The sequence below is a fragment of the Monodelphis domestica genome, chromosome 3, assembly GCF_027887165.1.
Source record: "Monodelphis domestica isolate mMonDom1 chromosome 3, mMonDom1.pri, whole genome shotgun sequence".
Lineage (NCBI taxonomy): Eukaryota > Metazoa > Chordata > Mammalia > Didelphimorphia > Didelphidae > Monodelphis > Monodelphis domestica.
The window spans coordinates 17,274,835-17,300,908 of NC_077229.1; the positions used below are offsets into that span (position 1 = coordinate 17,274,835).

The window sequence follows — 26,074 nt, forward strand, 5'->3', positions numbered from 1 at the left end:
ATATTGGCTTGAGGCCCTTCATAATTATTCCTTTCCTACTCTTTCTTTCTTTCTCTAATTCCTCATTATATTATTAATTAAAAATCTCTATAAAACCCAGTTGACTTGGGTTTTTGAATAATTGCGAATATTTCCCTGGTGACCACCTTATATTTGATTTAAAAACCAAGACACTGTAGTGAAACTTATTTCTGCGGTCAAATTTACTCACCCTCTCTTATATCTATCACAATTTATATCTTCCACCATTTTAACTCACTACAGTTTAAGACCTCAACCATTTTAAATCTCACAAGACCTGGTGATCACCATCCAAGCTGTCCTTCCCTTATGTCGGCCAGGGTCTGCTGGGACGTCACAAGTTCAGGGCCAGCTTGTTAGACCTGTTGGGGGAGGCCTCGGTTCCCCAAAGGGACCAAGTGGAGCAGAGTGCTGGCAGAACAGGCTGGTGTCCCTAGTCAAATGCAAGGCAGGACAACCATGACCAGTTCAGCTCTCCCTGCTGCGCCACTCGGCGGCCCCCATTCTGGGGACTTGTCTGGAACACGGGGCAGAGCTTGAAATGGCACATGTGGACCCTTTCATGGAGACGGGCAGAGGAGGCGAGTCTGCTGTGTGCCGGCCCTGTGCTGACCCTGGGGACACAAGGACTGGCCCTGCCCACCAAGAGAGCCGGCCAATGAGGCAGCTGTGGGCGTTTGGGCAAACCGTGCAGGAGAGTCGGGAGGGAGGGGCCCAGTCTCCAGGTGCTCTGCTGTCTCTCACGTCTGGCAGTGCAATGGGGCACGTCTGTCTGAACCTCAGAAGGGATTTCGGGGCCCCTCATCCGTCCTGGACAGAAAGTCCTCCCCCACTTCCCGATGCAGTCGTGCAGCCTGGCCTGAAGGCTTCCCCGTGTCTGCATGTGGCTCTTTGCAAGTATTCCCGGGGCTGTTGCGGATGCAGGGCTGAGCTGGTCCTGCTGAGCCTCTCAGAACAGAATGACAATGTCCAAGAGGCCAGCTTAGACCAACGTAAAGAAGTTGCTGATAATTCGAGCTGCCACCTCGTTGCTCTAAATATCTCCCATCCTTTCTACTGGTCCTTGTATCTTGGGCTCCATTCTCTTCATCATCTTGCTTGCTCTCCTTTGGGCTCAAGGGCTATTCAAACATGGCCCCCAAAGCTGGATATGCTTACTTTCCTGCCACTGACTTGAGCAGAGCCCAGTGGGACGTCTCTCCCCCAGAACTGAGGGCACTCGAACACTCTAGGATCACATTAGCTTTTTTTTTTAAAAAATAAACCCTTATCTTCTGTCCTAGAATTAATTCTGTGTATTGGTTCCTTGGAGTGCAGTAAGGGCTGGGCCATGGGAGTTAAGTGACTCTCCCAGGGTCACACACATAGGCAGTGTCTGAGGTCAGATTGGAACCCAGGAGATCCTGTCTCTCTTTCCATTGAGCCACCTCACTGCCCCTACATTAGTTGATTTTTTAAATTAAAAAAAATTTTTTTTAAACCCTTACCTTCTGTCTTGGAGTCAATACTGTGTATCTGCTCCAAGGCAGAAGAGTGGTGAGGGCTAGGCAAATAGGGGGTTAAGTGACTTGCCCAGGGTCACACAGCTGGGAAGTGTCTGAGGCCAGATTTGAACCCAGGACCTCCCATCTCCAGGCTTGGCTTTCATTCCACTGAGCCACCCAACTGCCTCCCCACATTAGGTTTTTGACTGCCCTCCTTTCAATGTGTGAAAGCCATTCCCACTCCCCACCTATTATTTTATAGATTTTCATCTTGCTGTGACTCCTCTCTTAGACTGATGAGGCAGAGTTTTCTTAACTCTGCACTGTTCTCTAATCTCATTTTCACAGCTTGCCCATGCTTTAGTGTCCTGGGTGTGTGCTGGCTCGCCAGAATGTTAGCTGTTCCTTTTCCTTTATGCAGTCACAGGAACCACCAGTGTGCCACCTCTGCTTGTGGCTGATGGCAGAAGGCCACAGGGCCAGGCGAACTTTAAGGATTGTCCTCACATTCCCGCCCTGCTTTTTCATTCCGTTTTATGAATTCTCTGGAAAAAAATCAAGAGCTGTTTTTAAAAAAATCCTGTTTTATTGCATGTGCTGTGAGGTTCCGTTGATATTCAGTTGGTCACTTTGGCTGAACTTTTTTCCCTCGCAGAAGGAAAGGCTTTTTGGGTAGGCAGAAAGATTGTGTTCAGAAATGAAGATAATGTAAAAGACAAAAGCTGTCAGAAAGTGTTTAAAGATAGATTCTTCTTCAGTTAAAAATGCCAATTTTCCTTTTAAAGAGAATATTAATTTGTGGTTCTCTTATTTCATGTCATATTAAATTTAATAACATTCTTTTCACTTTCGACATGGTCTTTCAGCAAAATCGTGTGGTTGGAGCAATGCAGCTTTACTCAGTGGACAGGAAGGTCTCTCAGCCAATAGAAGGCCATGCTGCAGCTTTTGCCGAGTTCAAAATAGAAGGGAACTCCAAGACTTCCACTCTTTTCTGTTTTGCTGTACGGAGCCCTACAGGTGGCAAGGTAAAAACCTTTTTTCTTTCTTGCCTTTCACATTCTCTTCCTACAGAATTAGGGCCTCAGTTCTTGCAAAAACCATCAATTTATAAAAAGAAGAATTAGAATCCAGAGCCTGAGGTTTGAGTGAGAAAACAAATTTACTTTGATTCAGTGAAGCTAGTATTCACAGCTCTCTGAGCAACTTTCTACTAAATTCAAAGCTCTGATTAAATAGAGATTTGATTTCAAAATGAGCCAGCAGTGTCCATGGCTAGGGGGCTCACAAAGAGAAAATATGTCCTTGTGAAGGCTTCAGAAAAATCTTACCCCTTCAGTCATCATTGGAGGGAGATGGGGAACACTGAACAAACACATTCTGGGTGATTGATTTGTCCTACTTTGTTGCCTAAGGAATTTCGGCAGTTTTATTCTGATTTTGATACTTATTTTTGTTAGGCTTATTTTTTTTTAAGCTGCCTTTTAAAAAAATTACTACTCTGCCTCTCCTTCCCTTCCAAAAAAACCAGAAGGGAACAACAGAAGGAAGCTGAAGCCCAGACAAGCAGGACAGTTTTGAAAGCGTGGAATGATTGTAGACTTCTAAAAACAAGATGTGGCATGAAATGGCTCTTCCCAGTTTTCTGTGTAGCCCTCTTTTGTGTTCTATTTATGTAGAAGTGCTCTTTTTTGTGTGCTTCAAACCAAAACTAACATTTAATTTTTGAAATTTAAGAGATAGAGCGCTTTCTGATAGTGAAGCACAGCCACTTTTCTTTATGGTAAACATGAGCCTAAGGCAGTGATGGCTAGCCTTTTAGAGACTGAGTACCCAAACGGCACCCTCACATTACATGTGAGCCCCGCCCCCCACCCCCTCCACCTTACCCCAGTCAGGGCAGGGAGGAAGTGCTCCCATTCGGCTGCTGGGCAGAGGGGTGGGTGATGAGAGAAATGTCGTGAGGCAGCTGTGGAGAGGGGGAAGGGAGCAGCCCCTACTGGCATATGTGCCATAGGTTCCCCAACACTGGCCTAAGGCATGCGGCAATGACGGAATTGGGAGGCAGAAGCCTAGATCTTCTGGATTACTTGATGAGTGTGACGAGCGTAGGGCAACTGAGAACCAAGAGAATCTTGGATCGCTTTGTCATAGCTTCGTGCATTTTTTTAAACCCTCACCTTCTGTCTTAGAAGCAATACTGCGGATTGGTTCCAAGGCAGAAGAGTGGTGAGGGCTAGGCAATGGGGGTCAAGTGACTTGCCCAGGGTCACACAGCTGGGAAGTGTTGATTTGAAGCCAAGACCTCCTGTCTCCAGGCCCGGCACTTTAGCCACTGAGCCACCCAGCAGCCCCTTTTGTAGCCCGTAACCCTGGCAAAGTCGACTCTCTTAAGCCTGCTCTCACCCCCCTCCTTTGGTGCGGTCCTTGGGGTGCAGTGGGACAGGTAGCACTCCTGCTAGTTGTGGGTTGTGGTCCTCAGGCTCTCGAAGGCCTCCGTGTGCCCCACGTCCATCGAGCCGTAGAGTCTGGCCTTCCGGGACCATGCCCTCTCGCCACTGCTGTGTGCTCTGACTCACTCCCGCTCCACTTTTGGTGGCTCCCTGGGACTGCAGGCCTCGGAGGGGCCCCGATTCTCCCTACGTCCTCTTGCCCGCTCCTGCCCAGGCTCTGCCCTGGCCACCCATCGCTGAGGCCTGTTTATGTGGCTGCCGCGTGAGCCCGCCGCGGGGATCTGCCCCCAGATCATGCTTTCCTCCTTCCTCCTCTCTCCTGTGGGCTTTCTTGGGGCTCCTGCCCGGCCATCTGTCCTTCCTGGCTTCTCCCCTTCCCATCTGCACGCCTCGCCTCCGCGTCTGTTCCCTGCTCCGCTCTGGGCCTCCTCTTTTAGCCCCAGCGTGTGCTCAGGGTGCGGCGCTGGCCAGCGGGCCGTGTTTGCCTCAGCGTCTCCCGTCCTGAACTCTCCCCCCAGCTGCACATCATTGAGGTGGGCCAGCCTGCAGCAGGGAACCAGCCCTTTGGGAAGAAAGCCCTCGATGTGTTTTTTCCTCCGGAGGCTCAGACGGATTTCCCTGTGGCTATGCAGGTAGGACTGGTGCCTTTTCTTGGACTCCTTCTAATGTTTGGACAGCACGGTGTGGAGGCTCAGGCCCTGGGTTCAGGTCTTACCCGCGGGGTGCCTTCTAATGAATGGCTTCTCTGTCCAGGCCTGCTTCCTCCTCTCCTGGATCCCAGAACACCAGGTGAAACAAAGAGGGATTGGGGGGAGGCCGCACAGTAATCCTTTGTATGGCAGCCTCCATTTCTTCATAATTGGCCTGAGGGCCTTCTTTTTTTCCCTTTTTAAACCCTCGCCTTCTGTCTTGGAGTCAATACTGTGCATTGGCAGAAGAGTGGTCAGGGCCAGGCCACGGGGGCCAAGTGACTTGCCCAGGGTCACACCGCTGGGAAGTGTCTGAGGCCGGATTGGAACCCAGGACCTCCCGTCTCTGGGTCTGGTTCTCCCTCCGCTGAGTGACTTCTTAGAAGGAAAGCTACGAAGTCCCGGGGGCTGTCATTTTGCCAGACCACCTCGGGCCAGCTGGAGGCCCCTGCAGCGTTCGAGGTGCCAGGCGAGGTTTTGTCTCTGCTCTTAGGCTCCCCTTGTCTCTTCCAGACAGCTTAAGGATGTCTTTTGGTTAGGAAAGTGCTTCCAGATGCCTTCGGATTCTGCTTTGTAGAGCTGTTGAAGTCTGGAAATTTGATCCCGAGTGGGAAGCGCCTGTCCCTAGCTGCACACCCACTTGGCTAATGCGAACGTTCATTCACGTGTCACGTACAGACGGGTCGTTGCTTACTGCTGGCCAAGAACGTTCCTGACAGCCCTGTGAAGAAGATGCCATCGAGCACGTTGCGATTAAGATTATCTTGAGAGACTGATTCTGGATAAGAATATCCTCCTGTTGGGGCACCTGGTGGAGAGCCAGGGCTAGACCCGGGAGTCCTGGGTTCCAATCTGGCCTCAGACACGTCCCAGCGGGGTGACCCTGGGCAAGTCACTTACCCCCCATGGCCTAGCCCTGACCACTCTTCCGCCTTGGAGCCGATACACAGCAGTGACTCCAAGACGGAAGGTGGGGTTAAAAAAAAAGAATATCCGTTTGTTTAGGCCATTATCACAGCCAGTCAGGTGATGGGTCAGCGACCCTCTTGATGACCGGAGGGAGAGCCCAGCGAACAGACTTCCAAGCAGATTTGTGAATGGAGTTTTAGGACCTCCCCAGAGCCTCCTGAGGAATCTCTGGCTGGCAGAGAGCTAATAGGGTCCCCAAACTAGGCAGGAAGAGAATGCTCGTCTCTGCTTTCCAGTACACAGACCCTGTGAGCAGGGAAAGCCTTCCTTGGGCTTCCTAAGGGACACGGACATGCCGGGAGCGCAGACCGGATGGACTTCTCTGACCTGGGAGGCAGGCACGAGGAGGCTCTCCCGGCCTTCCTGTCGAAGTTAGCAGAGGCTCCCCGAGGAAATGCGGGCACGTGCCCCGCGCATGTTACCCAGGAGGGAGCCGAGCTCGGGTCTGGGCCAGAATAGAAGCAGGCCCCGCGAGCTCCTCCGCCCGGCCCTGCAGCCTCTCCCAAAGCGAACGGGCCAGGCAGGGAGCGGAGGGAGTTGCCGTTTTCTCCTCTGCTGCCCTCGATCTGGGACCCTCAGTGGCACGTGCAATGGATCGAGCTGGGCCCCGAGTCAAGAAGACCTGAGCTGAAGTCCGGCCTCAGACACTTCACTGGCTGGGCGACTGTGGCTGAGTCCCTTCCCCTCAGTTTGCCTCAGTTTCCTCTTCTGCAAAATGAAGATAAGAATTGCACTTCCCTTGTTGGGAGGATCACATGAGGCGGTCCTTGAGAGTGCCTGGCCCTTAGGTGGTGCTGTATGAATGCCTGTTGCCGTTATTATTACTTTTACTCCCATCTGATTGCCTACAAAGCAAAGGTGTCATCTTTTAGAAAAACAAAACCCTACCGTAAGGGCTGGGCAGTGGAGGTTAAGTGACTTGCCCAGGGTCACAGAGTTGGGAAGTGTTTAGGCTAGATTTGAACCCAAGTCTTCCCGCCTCCAGCCTGGCTCCCTGCCCACTGAGCCAAATGAGGATTCCTTAACTCATGAGGAACAAGCTCTCTGTGCTCTGTTCTGATACGTCTTACCTGGCAGCTTCCAGGCCGGCGGGCCCCGGAGGTTCCCCTCACGGAATAGGAAGCTCCCAGCTGGGATGGGCCTCCTTTAAGGCGCGGGCAGTGCGCAGGGCACAGGAGGCGCCCTCCATCACAGGGGGCGCCGGTGCTGCGTGCTCTGATCTCGCGGTGAAGGTCTGCATTTTCTTCTTTCCTCCCAGATAGGAGTCAAGCACGGGGTCATTTACTTGATCACAAAGCACGGCTACATTCACATGTACGACTTGGAGTCTGGCACGTGCATCTACATGAACCGCATCAGCGCCGACACGGTCTTCGTCACGGCTTCCCACGAGCCCACGTCTGGCATTATTGGCGTGAACAAGAAAGGACAGGTAGGGGCCGCCCCCCCCCCGTGAGCCGCGGCCGAGGGAGTGCCGTGCCGGGGCCTCTTCGCTCCCCGACTTTTCCCCTGGCTTCCGAGCCGGCAGGGCCGCCCGGCGCCTCCCAGGAAGTCGGGCTTTTCCGTGCAGGCGTTCACCTGGCGTGAGAGAATCGCATCACCGCCTGGCTGCGCCCCACTGACCTGAGTCTGCCATGCGCGGCTCCACGGCTAGCCAAAGTGTTGCTGAGAGCCCAGAGCCAAAAAGCCCCCACAGACGTCCTGGCTTGCTCAGACCCCTCTCAGAGAGCCTGCACGCCACTTGACCTCAGCCCAGGTCAGAGGGCAGGCTTGCAGGCACAAGGAGGCAGGCTTCTTCTGGTACATCGATCGGGGCCCGAGGCCTCCGGGGTCTCCCACCGTGTGCGTGGGCACCGATCGAAGGGGGGGCTGAGACCAGCCAAAGCAGGTTAAGCCTTAAAAAATGCAGATTGGACACTAGCCCAACAGGAAATCCAGGAAGAGCTAGAAAAAGCAAAAAAAAAAAAAAGGAAATCAAGTAAGAATGCTAGAGGAAAAATTGTAAAAGAGAGAATTATGAAAAGAAAATTAACAGCTTGGTAAAAAAAAGGCACCAAAAATACTGAAGAAAAGAAATCTGTATAAAACAGAATTAGGGGGGCAGCTGGGTGGTTCAGTGGATGGAGAGCCAGCCCTAGAGACGGGAGGTCCTGGGTTCCAATCTAGCCTCAGACACTTCCCAGCTGGGTGACCCTGGGCAAGTCACTTAACCCCCATTGCCTAGCCCTGACCACTCTTCTGCCTTAGAGCCAATACACAGTATTGACTCCAAGATGGAAGGTGAGGGTTAAAAAAAACAAAATAGAATTAGCCAAAGGTACAAAGCTTCACTGATGAAAATAATTCTTTGAAAAGCAAAAAGTCAACCATGAAGCCAGTTGAGGCTTGGAGAGGGAGAGATTGTATCAGATTTAAGGCTCTCCATATCCTTTGATGTAGTCTAATTTTAATACAAAGATGAGAATTAGTGACATTACGTGGGAGAAATAGGATTTAATTCCATATTAAAAATATGTTAACAAGGGAATTGAAAGATTTCTCTAATGAAAAAGGGAGGCCGGAAGCCTTCAGAATTTTGACCAGCTGAGTGGGTGACCACGTGAGACCCACGAGGATGATGATGGTGAGCATCATTCTGCTCCTGGGTTCAGAAGTGGTCAGGCATGGCAGTTTAAGGAACTTGGTGATTTGCTTTGCTTGACTGGAGTTGTTACAAGGGCGGATCCTGTCTGGTGCGGGGTCAGGAGGGGAGGGGTCTTCTGAAAATGAGGAATCCTAAGGAAGGCCAGGATGACGAGGTGCGAGCAGAAGAAGCCTTGCACTCACCTTAGTCTTTAACGCTTTTGTGGAGAAAATAACCAGATGACACCAGATATAATTGGTGCCAGATGATGCCACAACGAATTGATTGTATTTTAACAGGCAGGAAATGGCGTGTTGTCTGTATTCAGTCAGATTACCAACTTTTTAAAGAAAGGGTTGGATTTTTCTCCCCAAATGGAGGACAGCTTCTAGCTCATTCTATGCCTCAGAACGTGTGAAGAACAATGGAAAGGAGCCAAGAACCTTCTCCTAAGCCGTCGGAGGAGTCCCATCTCCTGCCGAGACAGGACCACAGAGAGCATCGGGGATCCCGTGTCAGGCCATGGTGGAACCTGCTCCAGAGATGGCAGACATGGCGAGCAGAAGTGCCCAGGCTGAGACCTGGGAGCATCCAGGGTGTGCGATTAGTAGCGTGCGAAATGTTCCGGGCCAGGCCTGCTTCCTGGACGGGAGAAGGCCATTTTGAACCTCGCCGACATCCTGGGCCCATTTTGGAGGAGGAAGAGTTGGAAGCACACAGCCTCCACCTACGAACGTGAGCTTTTGGCTTGTGCTAGTCCTCGCCAGCGGTCCAGGAACGGACGCCCCACAGACGTGATCCAGGCCCGAGGCAGGCCCGAGGCTCGTGTATCCCTGAAGGAAGCATTGTGGAGCAGGCCAGGCCCAGCCTCCAAACCAGAGCATTTGCTGGAGACGGTGATGTCTACAGGCCACGTTGGACTGATTGCATTGAGCGCCACCATGTAGTAGCTCAAAAAGCATTCGGCCTAACTGCCCACCCAGGAAAACCTCGCGGCGATTGCCTGAAGAGTGCCTGTTGTCCGTCTCAGTGCGCCGTGACCTGAGCCGTCCGTAAGGTTGGTCCGTTCATGCACGTGGCCTGGGCCCACGCCGCATGTGGCCGGTGTGCGCGGTCAGAAGAGAAGCCAGACCCGACAAAGGGAAACCAAGAGGGGCCACCCACCCCCGAGAGCCGCTTGGACTGGAGTTTGAGTCCACAGGAGCCCAGCGGCGCCCAGCGGCCGATACTGCCAAGGCAGACTTGCCCGGAGAAGGAGGGTCGAGTGTTAGCAGTGGCGATTCCTCCCGAGGCAGCAGCAGCCAACGGATGGGAAAACCAGGCTAAAGAAAGTTCGTCAAGCGTTCCAGCTGGGGACCCAAACGGAGACTAGACAAACGAGGGGAAAGTTTTCAAGAGTTTTTCTAAACAATTTTTTTCACTGATAAGAATAGCTCCACCACACGTGCCCTCTGAACTAGTCCCACTTCTCTGGGAAATGAAATGGCACTGAAGAGAGTGACGTTGGGAAACGCAGCTGACCTGGAGCACTTGGCCCGCTTGGGGTGAAGGCGGTGTGCCAGGGCTGCTGTGGGGGGGTCCGGGTTCAGTACTTTAGGAGGAGAAGAGGGGAGCAAAGACATGGGAAAATGGACCCTAGGGTCAAGGTGAAGGTCGGAGAAGGAAATGGGCTTTCACAAACACGGGGGGCTCAGAAGATGGAATGAACCCAAGATTTCACTGTACTCAGGGTTGCACTACAGCGTCATGTTGCTTTTTTTTAAACCCTCACCTTCCGTCTTAGAATCATCACTGTGTATCGGTTCCAATGCAGAAGAGTGGGAAGGGCTAGGCAATGGGGGCCAAGGGCCACATTTGAACCCAGGACCTCCCATCTCTGGACCTGGTTCTCTGTCCACTGAGCCACCCAGCTGCCCCCAATCATGTTGCTTTATGTTGGGCTTCCCTCTGATAAAGCTTCTGCCATGTATGTCAGAATCATGCAAGAAAGAGGGGGCCTAGAGATGGGAGGACCTGAGTTCAAATCTGGCCTCAGATACTGTCTAGCTGATCCTGAGTAAGTCACTTAATCCCCTTTGCTCTAGCCTTTACTGCTCTTGTGCCTTAGAACCAATTCACAGCATTGATTTCAAGACAGAAGTGTAAGTTTGTTTAAAAAGATGGACTCTTCAGCCCTTTGGCTATTAATATCAAGTCCTAGGATAATGTAGACAGTTAACATACATAAGATAGAAAACCATTCTTTAGCCATTTAGTATTCAAATGATGGAACAAAGCATTCTCAAAACAACTGAAATGACAGCAAAAGGAAGTAGTGAATGCTGGAGGGGATGTGGCAAAATTGGGACACTAATACATTGCTAGTAGAGTTGTGAATTGATCCAACCATTCTGGAGGGCAATTTGGAACTATGTCCAAAGGGTGCTAAAAGACTGTCTGCCCTTTGATCCAGCCATAGCACTGCTGGGTTTGTACCCCAAAGAGGTAATAAGGAAAAAGACGTGTACTGTGCGCTCTTTGTGGTGGCAAAAAACTGGAAAATGAGGGGATGCCCTTCAATTGGAGAATGGCTGAACACATTACGGTATCTGTTGGTGATGGAATACTATTGTGCCCAAAGGAATGATGAACTGGATTCCATGTGAACTGAAACAACCTCCAGGAATTGATGCAGAATGAAAGGAGCAGAGCCAGGAGAACATTGTACACAGAGACGGATACACTGTGGCACAATTGAATATAATGGACTTCTCTACTAGCAGCAATGCGATGATCCAGAACTATTCGGAGGGACTTAGGAGAAAGAGCTATCCACATCCTGAGAAAGAACTGTGGGAGCGGAAACACAGAAGAAAAACAAAAGCTTGCCACATGGTTCAATGGGGATACGACTGGGGATGTAAAGTCTAAATGATTATCCTAGTGCCAATATCAATAATATGGAAATAGGTCTAGACCAATGATACATGTAAAACCCAGTGGAATTGTGCATTAGATACCGGAAGGGGGTAGGGGAAGGGGAGGGAAAGAACATGAATCTTGTAACCATGGAAAAATATTCTAAATTAATTAAATACAATTACCAAAAGGTAAAAAAAACCCAACAAACCAACTGTGAATTGTTAACAATTATACAAAAGATTTTTAAGAATGAGAAATGTAAAACAAAACAACCCTGAGGTTTTACCTCTCACCCGGAAAAATGGCCAAGATGACAAAAAAAAGGGAATAATCAACGTAGGAAGGTTTATGGAAAGATAGACACTAACGCATTGTTGGTAGAGTTGCAAATTGGTCCAGTTATCTGGAAAGCAGTTTGTAATTAGACAGAGCAAATGCCCGATGGTCCTTGCCCCTTAACCCAGAGCCCTCACTGCTAAGGCATGTATATTCCAAGCCCATATGCAGCCCTTTTGGGGAGAACAAAGACTGGCACCTATCTTCCCTGTTCACTGGGGAATGACTAAACAAATTATAGTACCTTAACATAATGGAATTTTAATGAAAGCGAGCAGAACTGCAGAAACATTACACACAGTGAATGACTGCAGCATCATAAATGGATTGAATAGCACCAACAAAAGTACAGAAATGAATCTTAAATCATTCTAATGACAAGGTTTCTTCCCTCTGAAGAGATGTGAGAAGAACCTCTTCCTGCTCCTTACATAAAGTGCCAGATTTTTTTCTGCTATGTTGTTTAATAAGGGAATTACTCTCTGCCAGAGGGTGGGAGGGGCTTGATATAGGTGATATAAAAACATATTGTGTCAATAGACATTTAAAAAAGCATATCCCGGGGGGTAGCTGGGTAGCTCAGTGGAGTGAGAGCCAGGTCTAGAGATGGGAGGTCCTGGGTTCCAATCTGACCTCAGACACTTCCCAGCTGTGTGACCCTGGGCAAGTCACTTGACCCCCATTGCCTAACCCTTATGGCTCTCTGCCTTGGAGCCAATCCACAGCATTGACTCCAAGATGGAAGGTGAGGGTTAAAAAAAAAAGCATATCCCTTGTGGCCTAGAGCAAGGATGTGGTAGTGGCTGTGGTCCCGAGTGATCATTGGATGAAGAATGCCTCTTGTCCAGGCTGACCTGCACTTGGTTGGGCAGTCTCTGGGGCTTTTCTAGCAGGGCATAGAGTAATCTGAGACACTGCAGATGGATAATGACAGCCCTGAGTCGAATGAGCCTGGAGCTGGCTGGATTGCCCTTGGGGAACATCAGAACCCTTTTTAATGGCCCCAAGAGTTTCTCTGAAAAACCTACCTTCAGTCCCAAGATTTTTCTGGCAGTTGTATAGGTCTGTGAGTCGTGGAGGATTTTCAGGCTCCAAAAAGGGAGAACGACAGCCATCAATCAGCCTATATGGCTCATTAAGGCCAGAAATCAAAATATTCCCAGGTCTCTTCACCCCCACCCACCCCCGCCAATACACAGATTGGAACCCAGGACCTCCCATCTCTGGGCCTGGCTCTCAGTCCACCGAGCCACCCGGCTGCCCCCACAGATCCGTTTTAATGTGTATCATTGCACATCGGCGACATGATGGATCCGGCCAGTGAATATTTTCTCCATGTTTCACTCTGGGGAGCCCCTTCTAAGCCGGCCTCCATCCGTCCTACTAAGCTGGCAATCGGATAGGACGCAGGCGGCTTCTCTCGAGCTGCGCTTGGGCTGGGAGTCCTCCCTGGAGGCGCTCACCCGGGCTGGCGAGAGCCCGCTGCCCCCTTGGGATGCTGGCCTGACCTCTTTTTGCACCGCTTGCGGTTCTTAATTGGCGCCTTTGACTGGCAGCCCACTGCTGTTTGCCACGGCGCTGTGGAGGCTGCAGGGGAGGCAGCAGTTGGAAAAGGCTCCATCTATTGCCAGACCCACCCTGTTGCCTCTTGTTAGGAGGCCAGCCACGCAGATGCTGACAGTGAAGTGCAGCGAGCTGGGACAGCGCCGGCCGCCAGGGCAGGGCTCGGGCCGGAAACCCTGCGGTCGGGCCGCCCTAACCTGCGCTGCTTTCCAGGTCTTGTCGGTCTGCGTGGAGGAGGAGAACATCGTCAGTTACGCCACCAACGTGCTCCAGAACCCAGACCTGGGCCTGCGCATGGCCATTCGCAGCAATCTGGCCGGGGCCGAGGAGCTCTTTGCCCGGAAATTTAACACCCTGTTTGCGCAGGGCAGCTACGCCGAAGCGGCCAAAGTGGCTGCCTCTGCGCCCAAGGTAACCCCTGCGGTGCGCGGCCCACAAGCGGCTCGGGTGGGGGGCCGTCCAGGGCGGCCGGACAGACAGGCCCTCGTTCTGGGCCGGGAGCTGCTCCCCCGTCCGCAGGGCCCACCTCTGGAGGCTCCCGAGGCGCGGGGCCGCTCCAGCCCGCGCCTCCTCCCCAAAACTAGTTAGCAAAGGAGCGCCTCGCCCTCTCCGGGCCTCAGTCGCCCCAGTTGGCGTGGGTGGGACCCGCGAGCCTGGGGCGGGGGCTGGACAGCGCCTGGAGCCCCCGGTCTGCCTCTGTCCTCCAGGGGGTCCTGCGCACCAGTGACACTATCCGCAAGTTCCAGAGTGTGCCGGCCCAGGCCGGCCAGGCCTCCCCCCTGCTCCAGTACTTTGGCATCTTGCTGGACCAAGGGCAGCTGAACAGATCCGAGTCCTTGGAGCTCTGCCGGCCCGTGCTGCAGCAGGGCCGCAAGCAGCTCCTGGAGAAATGGCTGAAGGAGGACAAGGTGAGCCCCGCCTCCCGAGCCTGGCTTTGGCCCGGCCGCCGGCCCCCCCTCAACGTGGCCTTCTGTCCGCCCGTCTCCCTAGCTTGTGTGTTCCGAGGAGCTGGGAGACCTGGTCAAGGCCGCCGACCCCACTCTGGCGCTCAGCGTCTACCTCCGGGCCAGCGTGCCCAGCAAAGTGATCCAGTGCTTTGCTGAGACGGGCCAGTTCCAGAAGATCGTGCTCTACGCCAAGAAGGTGAGAGAGGGCCTGCTTCCTCTGGACTAGTGGCTCCTCGTGCCGGGCCCCGGAGGCGGGCTGCCTCTGGGCCGCCGGGCCGCCCCGTCAGAGTCCTCGTTAGGCTATCGGGCCACACATTGGAGACAGCCTCTCACTTCGGGGCTCTCCATAGGTCGGGGGGGTACTTGGTCCTCCCCTGCGCCTCCCTTCCTTCAAGAGGCCGCTCTGAAACGCCTTCTCCATGAAGCTCTCCCTGATTTCCCCTGCCCCTATTTTCCGTAGACATTCAGGCGCTCCCCGAGCCCCGGGCTCCTGTCATTCTTGGGTCTTTCTACAGCCCGTTAGACCCTCAGATCTCTCCTCTGGAGAGGAGATACGGGCACAGGCGGCAGTATTGGCGGGGCCTGGCCCTGGGAGGGCTGCAGGGGTCAGAGAGCCGTCTCACAAGGAACGCCGGGAAGTCTCATGCCCTGGTGGGAGGCCCAGAGGGATTTACTGCCGGAATGGCGGGGCCACGGGAGCTCCCCACGCTGGGCGCTGTTCTTTGGCATCCCATTCTAGCGGCGCCCTCTGGTGGCCAGGAGCCGCCACTGCAGGGCCGTGCCGGATGGCGTGCCTGGGTGGCTGGCAGTCCAGATGGCGTCTGTCTTGGGGCTTCCCTTTCAGGTTGGGTACACCCCGGACTGGATCTTCTTGCTGAGGAGTGTGATGAGGGTCAGCCCAGAGCAGGGTCTGCAGCTGGCGCAAATGCTGGTGCAAGATGAGGAGCCGTTGGCCAACATTAACCAGGTGAGCAAATGAGTACCTCGAGGGGCTGCAGCTTGTGCCGAGCCCTGGGGGACCCGGAACTAGAGCCCCGGGAACCCCTGTCGAGGACGACCCTTTCCCGGGACTGACCTCCCGAAGCACGAGTGGAGCATCTTAGGTTCGCCTTCCGTCGGCACTGCCCGGAAGCGTCCGGCGTTGGCCTTGCCACCTCGCTCGCTTCCGAGAGTGTCTTTTGGTAACACCCATTCCTTTGCTGGGGTTGTAGAGGCCTGGGCAGTAGCTGGGCACGCGCCATAGGCCTGGGAGCCGTGAGTGAGCCTGTGCCATCACCACAGCAGAGGAGGTGTCCGGGCTGTCCGGGCAGCCCTCGGGGCCCAGGGTTTGGTCCTGTGTCTCTTTGCTCACAGCGGTTGGATCGGCCACCAGCTCTTGCCTTTTTGGGATTTCACAGCCAAAGGGGGTCCTCACTTATGCGTGATTGAGAATTCTTGTATTGTTGCATCTAAAGCAGCAGAGAAGGACAGAGGGAGGGAAGAGCCTTGATTTGGCAACTCCTGTGTGCCAGGCTCTTTGCTTAGTGTTATTCCCAAATAATTATCTCATCAGATCCTCTGGACAACGCAGAAAGGCAAATGCTCTCGTGATCCTCATTTTACATTTGAGGCAAGCCAGAGAGTATCTGTGGCCAAATTTGAACTCCGATCTTCTGACTCTGCACCCAGCACTCTGTGCCATCAGCTGCTTTTAAGTCAAAATGAGCCAGTGTACCCTTTGTCCCTCTAATAAGTCTGTGTAGCCCTCCCCGTTCCCTTACCGAAGGGAGTAAGTCATCTTTTCTCTTCTTTTTTTGTCATTTTAATTTGACTTTTCAAACAGACATGGTAGGAGGACATTGATTTACAATTTTACAATCTGCATTTTGTTTTTTTATTTTAAAATACTTTTCCATGTTTACATGATTCATTTTCTTTCTCTCTTCTCTTCCCTCCCCCCTCCCAGAGCCAACAAGCAGTTGTACAAATGTTATCACTTGATACCCATTTCCATATTATTCATTTTTACCATAGAACTGAAACCCCAAATCATATGCCCATATAAACAAGTCATCGGTCATAAGTTTTTCCTTTGTGTTTATCCTCCCACAGTTCTTTTTCTCAATGTGGGTGGCATTTTTTCTCATAAGTCCTTCAGGAATGTCCCGAATTATTGTATTGCTACTAGTAGCAAAGTCTATCACATTGGAGAATTCCAGTGTGTCAGTCTCTGTGTACAATGTTCTCCTGGCTCTGCTCCTCTTGCTCTGCATCACTTCCTGGATTCCTTTGAGCACAATAGTATTCCATCACCAACATATATCACAATTTGTTCAGCCATTCCCCCATTGAATGGCATCCCCTCGTTTTCCAGTTTTTGGCCACCACAAAGAGCGCAGCTATGAATATTCTTGTACAGGTCTTTTTGTCCATTATCTCTTTGGGGTACAAGCCCAGCAGTGCTGTGGCTGGATCAAAGGGCAGACAGTCTTTTGTCGCCCTTTGGGCATAGTTCCAGATTGCCCTCCAGAATGGTCGGATCAGTTCACAACTCCACCAGCAATGAATTAATGTCCTGACTTTGCCACATCCCCTCCAGCATTCATTACTTTCCTTTGCTGTCATGTTGGCCAATCTGCTGGGTGTGAGGTGAAACCTCAGAGTTGTTTTGATTTGCATCTCTCTGATTATAAGAGATGTAGAGCCCTTTTTCATGTGCTTATTAATAGTTTTGATTTCTTTGGCTGAGAACTGCCTGTTCATGTCCCTTGTAAGTCATCTTTTCTTACCCATCAGTGCTTCTCTGGAGCAAATGGCCAGTTCAGTGGGTGCCTTCTATTCGATGAAATGGATTGGCTTTCCCAAGTCTACCTCTCCTGCCTGCTGACACATGGGAGGGTCTTTCTCATAGCTTTTGGCACCAAATAGTCATGGATGAATGGGTTGGCAAACCTGACTCTGAATGGTCCTTATCAAATTGTTATTTTTCTTTTTTTTTTAAACCCTGACCTTCTGTCTTGGAGTCAATACTGTGCATTGGTTCTAAGGCAGAAGAGCGGTAAGGGCTGGGCAATGGGGGTCAAGTGACTTTCCCAGGGTCACCCAGCTGGGGAGTGGCTAGGAAGAGACCTCCCATCTCTAGGCCTGGTTCTCAATCCACTGAGCTACCCAGCTGCCCCCTGTTATTTTTCAAAGACTTTGTTCTTCAATAAGGTGCACTTGGCCTTGTTCTTTGTAGCCTTCTGAGTAAAGGTGTTTTTGCATAAATGATTCCTTATGCCTGGTGGTCTTGGGGTTCATGATAGAGACCGAGACACAATCCATATTGATAGATTCCTGGGAAAACTTATAATAATGGATGGGGCCTTATTTAATGACCTGGAGCTTCCTGAACACAGACTTTTTCCCTCCTTTTTGCCTGGACGTGTTTATGTTTTTGGGTCTAGGAGCTGTAATGATTGGACTAAACACGTAGACATTGAGCCCACCTAGGACAGACTTCCTGGCCTCTGGCCTTTGCACCGGGAGCTAGCCTGCCTTCTTGGGAGGAGTTTTGTCTGTAGAGAATGAAGCATAACCCTTTGTGACCCGAGTGCCCTGCTTTGGCATCTCATCTAAACAGAAAAGCCACTTCTATCACGGAACAGTAGATTGGATGGATTCTGGCCAAATTCGAACCTCTGAGTGAAAGTTCAGCCAATCGAGTGCTGATAGACAAATTGCAATAAGTCATCCAGGATGAGAACATCTTCGGGGCTCTGTTTCAGGAGATGAGAGGCCTTAGAGCCAGGGAGAGCGGAGTTAAGATCCCACCACCGGCCCAAACTGGCGAGGTGACCCTGGCTGAGTCATTTGACCCCTGAGTGCCCATGGCCACTCGAGTCGTAGGTGCAGAGAAGGTGCTGGCAAGGAAAGCGTGGCAGCTGCTTGGGCTGGGTGGAGCAAAGCGCCTCCACGACCCAGGGCTGGGGCTTGTGTTTGCAGATCGTGGATGTCTTCATGGAGAACAGCTTGATCCAGCAGTGCACGTCTTTCTTACTGGATGCCTTGAAGAACAACCGCCCCTCAGAGGGGCACCTCCAGACCCGCCTCCTGGAGATGAACCTCATCCATGCCCCACAGGTAGGCGGCATTGTGCCCTCTCCCGAGACAGGCATGGCTCGTGGATGCTGGACGAGTGGCACGGCCCCAGCCTCCTTCTGCTGCCGAGGAAGGGGTGGATGACCCTCCCCAGAGGAGCCGCATCGGCTCAGAGACCAGAGGCTGGGCTGGTGTAGGGCACCAGAGAAGTGGCAGCGCCTTCGCCAGCCTCCGCTTCTTGGCTCCTTCCAGCTTCCTGGCTGTGTCTTCTCCCCGCAGCCGTTGTCCCCTTCCCAGCACTCGAGGGGCGCGGAGACAGGGAGGCGTGGTGTTGGGGGCTGCTTTGGCTCGCCCACTGCTCCCTGGTGCATGGCCGGAGACAGCAGGGGCGCAGGGGCCATTCTTTATCTTCATCCATCCCTTGGAGGCCGCCTGCTTAATTCTAAGGGGTCGTGGTCAGTCCAGCTGGGTGTCGCCCCCATCCGGCGTGTGCTGGGGGGGCAACACGGCGGCTCCGTCTCATCGACTCAACGGTACTGGCAGCCAGGGCTGCCGGGACCTAACGCGAGAGTTCCCGGAAGCCAGCTAGCTTGAGGGTCTCTGGCATGTCCTCTTGAGCTTCCCAAGGCAGAGGCCACTCTTGGCCCAGAAGAGCAGCAGAATGGGAATGTGGTCCTTGTGTTTTCTCTTTGGTTTCATTTAACCCGTTCATCCCAAACCAAGATCTAATTTCTTTTTTTTTTTAATTCAATTTTATTTTTCCCCCATTACTCATAGAAACAATTTTTGACAATTGTTTTCTGACATTTTGTGATTCAGATTCTCTCCCCGTCTCCTCCTTGAGGTTGTCAGTATTAGTCTGATGGAGGTTCTACCAGTCCTAAGTTCTGATTGCTTTTTTTAACCCCCTTTTTTCTTCCGTCACGGTCTCGGCTTATCTTGACTCTCCTGAGACAGTTTTCTTGTGGAAAGGTGTTGAGGTCAAAGGGCACAAACAATTAATTCCCTTTTCTTTCCACATTCTGAACGGTTTACCTGAATGGATGAAGTAGTTGATAACAGCATTGTATTCGTGTGTTTGTCTCCCCCCAATCCCTGCACCGCTGATTCTTTTTGGTGCCATCTTTGCCAATTCCATGGGTTTGAGGTCATTATTTTCAGTGTTCATGACTGGATCACCCCAATAAGGTAAAAACGACAGTCCCCTCACATAGGGCTTTAAACCGTGTTGCACAAACCCCCATTGCTGCCTGGGTTTGTGGCTATGCTAAACAATCAAACAGCCGAGGAAATCTTTAGTAGAATTATAAAATTCCAAAGGGGATGCGAGGCCACGAGTACCAAGGGTACAGCTCGGAATGGGCAGCTGCTCAGCCTCGTTCTCTCCCCAAATCAGCCCTGATGAACATTGTTCCGTCCTTCGGGTGTGACAGGTTGCGGATGCCATCCTTGGGAATCAGATGTTTACCCACTATGACCGTGCCCACATTGCCCAGCTCTGTGAGAAAGCAGGCCTGCTGCAGAGGGCCTTGGAGCACTACACGGACCTGTATGACATCAAGCGGGCCGTGGTCCACACTCACCTCCTGAATCCTGAGGTAAGGGGAGGCTGCTGGTAGCTTTCACCCTAGAGCTCTGGCCCAGAGGGTTCCTTCTAGCGAAGAAGCTTCCCTTTGTTTGTGCCAAGCTAGGAGCATCGCTGGTGTCTGGTCTGGCCCTGTGTGTGGTTCCGGGTTCCAGGTGTGGAAGTCCCCTCTGCATTTCAGACTTTGTGGGAGAACCAGCTGACCTGGCTAGATCCGTTCTGGGGCGGGAGGGCTCCTCTCTTCTGCACTGCTCTCTGGTTTAATCTTATGTCAACACAATAACCAATCACAGCTCCTGATTGATGGAAAAGTGTATCTTGGCCCTTCTTTGACAGAGAATTGGGGGGGGGGGCTTGAAGCCGAGAATGAGAGCTACCACGAATGGTATTTGTTTTGTTATGAAGGGGAGCTAGGGGCACTTAAAGAAAAGTAAGGGGGAAGGGAACAAGTCATTTAGAAAGGCCCAGAAGAGAGCAGAGCAAAGGCCTAAAGAGGGTGCCCAGGCAGGGCAGGCTTGGACCCACCGTAGTGTGTGAGATGGCAGAGAGTGCAGCTTCTCCACCATTCTTGACCTGTTCTAGATACTGGGAAGTGGTCCTGATTTTGATGCATATTAGAGGGAGAAAAAGGAAACAGTCCCTTTGCGTGTGCTGCAATTTGGGGGCAATGCTATGCTTTCACGTGTTCCTCTTGATCTGGCCTCCATGTTGAGTCCCACCATGTTGGTTTTGTTCCTTAGTGGCTCATCAATTTCTTTGGCTCACTGTCAGTGGAGGATTCTGTGGAGTGCCTGCGAGCAATGCTGTCGGCCAACATCCGCCAGAACCTCCAGCTGGGCGTGCAAGTGGCCTCCAAGTACCATGAGCAGCTGGGCACGCAGGCCCTCGTGGATCTCTTTGAGTCCTTCAAGAGTTATGAAGGTACTGCCAGGTCCTTGTTCAGGGCTGCTTCTTCCTGTAGCCACCCAGTAAATTCTCTACTTTTTAGGTGGAAGAGCCGTTTTATTGGACCTGAAATGGGCTCAAGAAGGGCTATTTTTCTCTCCTGGGCTCAAAGCTTTTAGAAGTCTTGAGCAGAAGCCCTTGTGGTCATTGCTTAAGTGTCTCAGTTATAGGAATGACTCTTTACTACTCTGAGCTTTGTCTTCCCTAGTTTGAAGTTTGACTCTCACTGCATAGATTAGATTGAAGTTTTTCAGGAGTCCCAACTCAAGTGTTCCTTGGACTGTCCCAGAAACCAGGTCTCAAAAGACGCTTCAGACTCTCAAGGGTCAGTTATTTCTGGAGTTGGTGCGTTAGTGGCATTAGATTCTTGGCACCAGGGGCTGAGAGCTGAAAGTGAGAAGGCTGGAAGGATCTCTTCATCCCTGGCTTCCCCTTTAGATTTTTTCCTTCCCTGATGTGGGTATTGATTCAGCTTCTAAAATTTTTGCTAGTCTAAACTTCCACCTTGTTCTGAGATACCTGCCGTTTTCTGATCTGTTTTAGCTCTGCTTTAGAAAAGTAGACAAAACCCCATGTGCCGCTTCATCCTTCGGCTGTCAGGCCCTCCTCCCTCCTGCCCTTGGGTAAACGAGGTCTGTGGGGTGAGATGAGGCTTCCCACTTGGACTTGCCATAAGATGGGGCTTCTCTGCCACCTCCTGCCCACTTCTGGGGAGGGGTAGTGCCAAGCTCTGGACAAAGGCACCCAAGGAGAGCCTGCCCTTTGACCAGATATGGATTCTGCATCTGAGGAGCCCCTGTGATTTAGGGTCACCTAAGAATCTCGAAGGGAAGTCAGGTCCCTGCCCTGGAGCAGCTTCATTGACCCAGCTACAGCACCATGAATTGGGGTGTCACTGTGGGTCAATATGCCTTAGCTGGTCAGCAAAGGGCGGGGTCCTTGCAGCTTCAAGAGGCCAGGGACTCCCCCACGGCCTCTGCTAACACAGCCTCTCTTCCCAGGCCTCTTTTACTTCCTGGGCTCCATTGTCAACTTTAGTCAGGATCCCGACGTGCATTTCAAATACATCCAGGCTGCCTGCAAGACTGGGCAGATCAAGGAGGTGGAGAGAATATGCCGAGAAAGCAACTGCTATAACCCGGAGCGGGTGAAGAACTTCCTTAAGGTCAGTGCTTGGGAGGGCTCTGCCCTTGGTCTTCTCCCATCAGGGGCCCTGATGGCATGAGAGGAGCTTCCGTTCATACGGGAGAGAAGGCAGGCCACCCCCTGGGGATCTCTGGGATGGAGACAGCACCCAGTGAGTCAAGAAATTGGGAAAGGCTCCTGCAAAAGGGAGAGCGGAGCTGGCCAGGGAGGCCAGGAGCGGGAGTGGAGGAGGAAGGAGAGCGTTCTGAGAGCGTCAGTACTGCCCTAAAGCGGGAGGCTGAGGAGATGATGGGGCCAGGACGCATTTCTGATTGGTTAGAGGGTTGGGGAAGTGCAGGAGTGTGTGGAGGAAGGCAGGATCTGGTCAGCTGACTGGCAGCCAGGTAGAAGACGGACCGGAGTGGAGAGGAACTTAGAGTGCTGTGGGCCTGCCCCAGGGTGCAGGCTGTGCCAGGAGAGAAGGAGGCGCAGTGGAGAGATGTGGTGGACAACAGCGTGGACGTGGGGGTGATTTTGCCAGCCCAGATAACTGGGAGGCCGGCGATGCCCTCTGGAGGGGGGGGCAAAAACAAAATCCCTTTGGGACGTGTTGTTTCGGATGCCAGATGGTAGTTGAGCAGTGGCTGAAGGAGTCTTGGCCTCATCTGTCCAAAGGGAGATGTGACCTGGGTCCAGGGACTTGGCTTGTTAACACTCTAGCTAACTGCTTCAATAGAATCCGTTTCCTTCCTGAGGCAGAGTTCATAGTTCTTGGGAGACTGCCAGAGGAGACCTGTGGCACCCTTAAAACAGAGGGGGCCCAGGGCAGAGCACTGCGAGCAGGCAGGACTTGGATAAGAAACCAGCCGCCAGGAGGGGGAGGGAGAGGCCCCGAGAGAGCCAGGAAGAAGGGGAAGCGCCAGCAGCTGCAGCGGCCAGTAAGGACGAGGATGCGGGCCTGGTGGGGAAGAGCTAAGAGGCCTCCGGTCGCTGTGGAGAGAGCGGTTTGGGTGGGGTGACGGGCTCAGAAGCCAGATCATCAGGCTCAAGAAGTAAGGGAAAGTGGAGGCGCCTCGTGGAGATGGTCTTCGTGAGGAGATCAGCTCCGAAGGACAGAAGAGACGGCATTAGTTAGTGGAGATGGAAGGGCCGGAGCAGACTCTTCTAGACGAGGGAGACGCGGGCATGTTTGTGGGCAGCACAGAAGCAGCCACCAGATGGGGAGGGTTTGAAGATAAGGGACGGGCCTGGGGAACAGTGAGGAAACAAGGACTTGCACTGTGTGGGACAGAGGAGATGAGGGGACTGAGCAGCCAAGCCGCGGGGGATGAGAAGAAGAGAGCGGGCTGAGCGGGCAACAGGCCATTTGAGGAAGGCTGAAGGCTTGCCTTGCCCCAGGGAGGGCTCAGTTGAGATCAGGCCCCCGCAGCTCCCGGTGCCACTCTGGGCCCCATCCCTGCTTTAGGCCAGGGCATTCCAAGGACAGCAGACCACAGAGCCCCGCACGCCTGCTTGATGGACAGGTTGCTTTTGCTTATCGGCCCAGATTTAGCAGTGGGGGAGGCAGGCTGACGTGAGAAGCGGCCCAGGCCCCTCCACTGCCGTGGCGCCCCGCCTCCATTTGTGGCCATGGCTGAGGCATCATTTCTTCTCCTAGGAGGCGAAGCTCACAGACCAGCTTCCGCTGATTATCGTTTGCGACAGATTTGATTTTGTTCATGACCTGGTTCTGTATTTATACCGCAACAACCTGCAGAAGTACATCGAAATCTACGTTCAGAAGGTAACGCTCTCCAAGTTTTCACGGCCCTGCGCTGGCAGAGATCATTCTGGGCGGCATCAGCCTCTGGTGCAAGGCCTGGCCCAGGGGAGGTCGGCTCTCGGGTCTTAGGTCCGGTATAAGCCCTTTGGTGCCTAGGCACCGTGGGCATTGGTGGGGAGGCAGAAGCGGTGCCCAGAGATGGCCTTCTGCCTGCTCTCTTACCTCCCAGGGGAAGGATCGGGGTGCGGGGGAGCCCTTTAGTGCCACGTGCCCGGCCTCCACTCTCTGGGGGGTGACGCGGGCCGTGTGTCCTGTCAGGTCAACCCCAGCCGCATCCCGGCCGTGGTCGGAGGGCTGCTCGATGTGGACTGTGCAGAGGACGTCATTAAAAACTTAATCATGGTGGTGAGGGGGCAGTTCTCCACCGAGGACCTGGTGGCTGAAGTGGAGAAAAGAAACAGGTGAGAGGCCTTCCGAGCCCAGGCCCCAGCACAGTTAGCTCGCAGGAGGTGAAGATGCCCCTCAATGCATGATGCCGAGTGGTCCTTACCCTGGTGGGCCCCTCCCAGCCTGGCTGGCTCTCTGTCCGCCAATGCGGGCGTTTTGTTTCTGGCTTCTTGGATCTTTCACTGCCTTGAGGTCTTCCCCATTGCTCGGTATTGCTCATTTCCTTCTCCGAGAGGCTTTCCAGCCCCTTCAGTCACTTGCATCGGTGCCGGCCTTTGGGGCCCTGGAATGGCTGAGGGCCTCCCCGCACCCAGCACTTGGCCCAAAGGCTGCCCCCTTGGCACCGGGGGTCCTGGGCGTCTCGGGGTCTGACGTTTGCTTTCCTGACCAAAGGCTAAAGCTGCTTCTCCCGTGGCTGGAATCGCGAATCCACGAAGGCTGCGAAGAGCCAGCCACCCACAACGCCCTCGCCAAGATCTATATCGACAGTAACAATAACCCCGAGCGCTTCCTCCGCGAGAACCCCTACTACGACAGCCGCGTTGTAGGTAAATACTGTGAAAAGAGGGACCCGCATTTGGCCTGTGTTGCCTATGAGAGGGGGCAGTGTGACCTCGAGCTCATTCAGGTTAGCAGCTGTTGCTTTTCATCTCTTAGACTTGATTTTACCGTGTTTCATTGTAACGGGCCCGGGGCTGGGCTGGGGTGGGGGGCTGCACCCTTGGCGCCCACGCTTTTATCTCGACCCTGGGGGCGTGGAGTTTCATGTGACTCCCAGTTCCTGTAGCCGCTCTGCCCTCTCCCCAAGTTTCTGTGAGCCAGGCCTAGAGACAGGAGGTCCTGGGTTCAGATCTTCAGATACTTCCTAGTTGCGTGACCTTGGGCAAGTCACTTAACCCCCATTGCCTAGTCCTTGACATTCTTCTGTCAACACTAGATCTTAGAATAGATCCTGAGACAGAAAGTAAAGGTTAGAAAAAGGACGAAAGAAAGGAAAAGGCGTTCCCTTCCCACTCACACTTCCCTGGGGGGCTCCGGCACTGTCGAGGCCAGCCCCAGTAGGCACTTAAAAGGGGCTTGAATGGAGCAGTTGTATTGCTTTTAGCGGGAAATCCTCCTTCTGTAGACTCTGGGGCCCATGCAGACGTCTTCGTCCTTCTTGTGCCTCTGGCCTGCTCTTTGAGATCATAACGTTCACGTAGAAAAGCAGACAGTGGGGGGCTCTGCTTCCCAGCTTCCCTGGCCTCTCACGACCCAGCCCAGGAAATACCTTCCCGCTCCGTGGCCGGCCTGGCGGGGTCCATGAGCATTTATTAAGCACCTCCTGTGTGCTCAGCCCTGCCGCCTTCTGACTAGAGCATTCCAAGCCTATCAAAGGGACGCCAGGCCTGGGTTCATTCAGATCTGGCCTCAGACCCTGGGCAGGCCACTTAACCTGCCTGCCTGCACCAGGCCCTTCCAATTCCAGCACCCTCCCAGTGCTGTTCTGATACTTTCAAGGCATTACTACATTGAGATGGGGGGGGGGGTTAGTACGTGCAATTTAGTGGGGGGATGGCAGGGGCTAGAACTTAGGTTTTGTTTTTTCTTTTAAAAGAAAATGGGGGAAATGGAAAATGTAATTTTACAATTTTAAAAGAAAATGGGTGCAGCTCCATGGATAGAGTCCCTGGGCAAGTCACTTAACTCCAGTGGCCTAGCCCCTGCTGCTCCGCTGTCTTAGAACCAATACTGACTGATGGTAGGGATTTAGAAAAAATGAACCAAAGTTTCTGGAATTCACGGTCCCTGAGAGAATCCCCAAACTCGTAGGAGAACAGGGTTTATGGTGTAGTCTGGCTGGCCTGTTTCCTCTTCAGTTTCTTACTCTAAGAGAACAGTCTCCCACATGAGTCTCACAAAAACTGGCAGGGCACCCTTGTTGGGCTGCTTGTGTCTGGGGGTCTTGGGGGCACCCTTGTTGGGCTGCTTGTGTCTGGGGGGTCTTGGGGGCACCCTTGTTGGGCTGCTTGTGTCTGGGGGGTCTTGGGGGCACCCTTCCTGGGCTGCTTGTGTCTGGGGGGTCTTGGGGGCACCCTTTGTTGGGCTGCTTGTGTCTGGGGGGTCTTGGGGGCACCCTTGTTGGGCTGCTTGTGTCCGGGGGGTCTTGGGGGCACCCTTACTGG

At 52.8% G+C, this 26,074-nt stretch overlaps 1 protein-coding gene across 3 annotated transcripts in view; it reads left to right on the forward strand.

Moving 5' to 3' along the window:
• Positions 1-26,074, forward strand: part of CLTCL1 (clathrin heavy chain like 1) — a 79,597-nt gene that overhangs the window by 20,210 nt on the left and 33,313 nt on the right. For 2 of the 3 annotated variants that reach the window (XM_056821415.1, XM_056821416.1), the window contains exons 4-17: positions 2,372-2,533; positions 4,477-4,590; positions 6,875-7,048; positions 13,253-13,450; positions 13,747-13,947; positions 14,030-14,182; positions 14,831-14,953; positions 17,950-18,087; positions 19,479-19,643; positions 20,371-20,551; positions 21,577-21,740; positions 23,358-23,483; positions 23,781-23,923; positions 24,303-24,537. In XM_056821415.1, coding sequence (XP_056677393.1) covers positions 2,372-2,533; positions 4,477-4,590; positions 6,875-7,048; positions 13,253-13,450; positions 13,747-13,947; positions 14,030-14,182; positions 14,831-14,953; positions 17,950-18,087; positions 19,479-19,643; positions 20,371-20,551; positions 21,577-21,740; positions 23,358-23,483; positions 23,781-23,923; positions 24,303-24,537 — 2,277 coding nt within the window. The remainder of the gene's footprint in view (positions 1-2,371; positions 2,534-4,476; positions 4,591-6,874; positions 7,049-13,252; positions 13,451-13,746; positions 13,948-14,029; positions 14,183-14,830; positions 14,954-17,949; positions 18,088-19,478; positions 19,644-20,370; positions 20,552-21,576; positions 21,741-23,357; positions 23,484-23,780; positions 23,924-24,302; positions 24,538-26,074) is intronic. The other variant, XM_056821417.1, reaches the window with a different exon arrangement.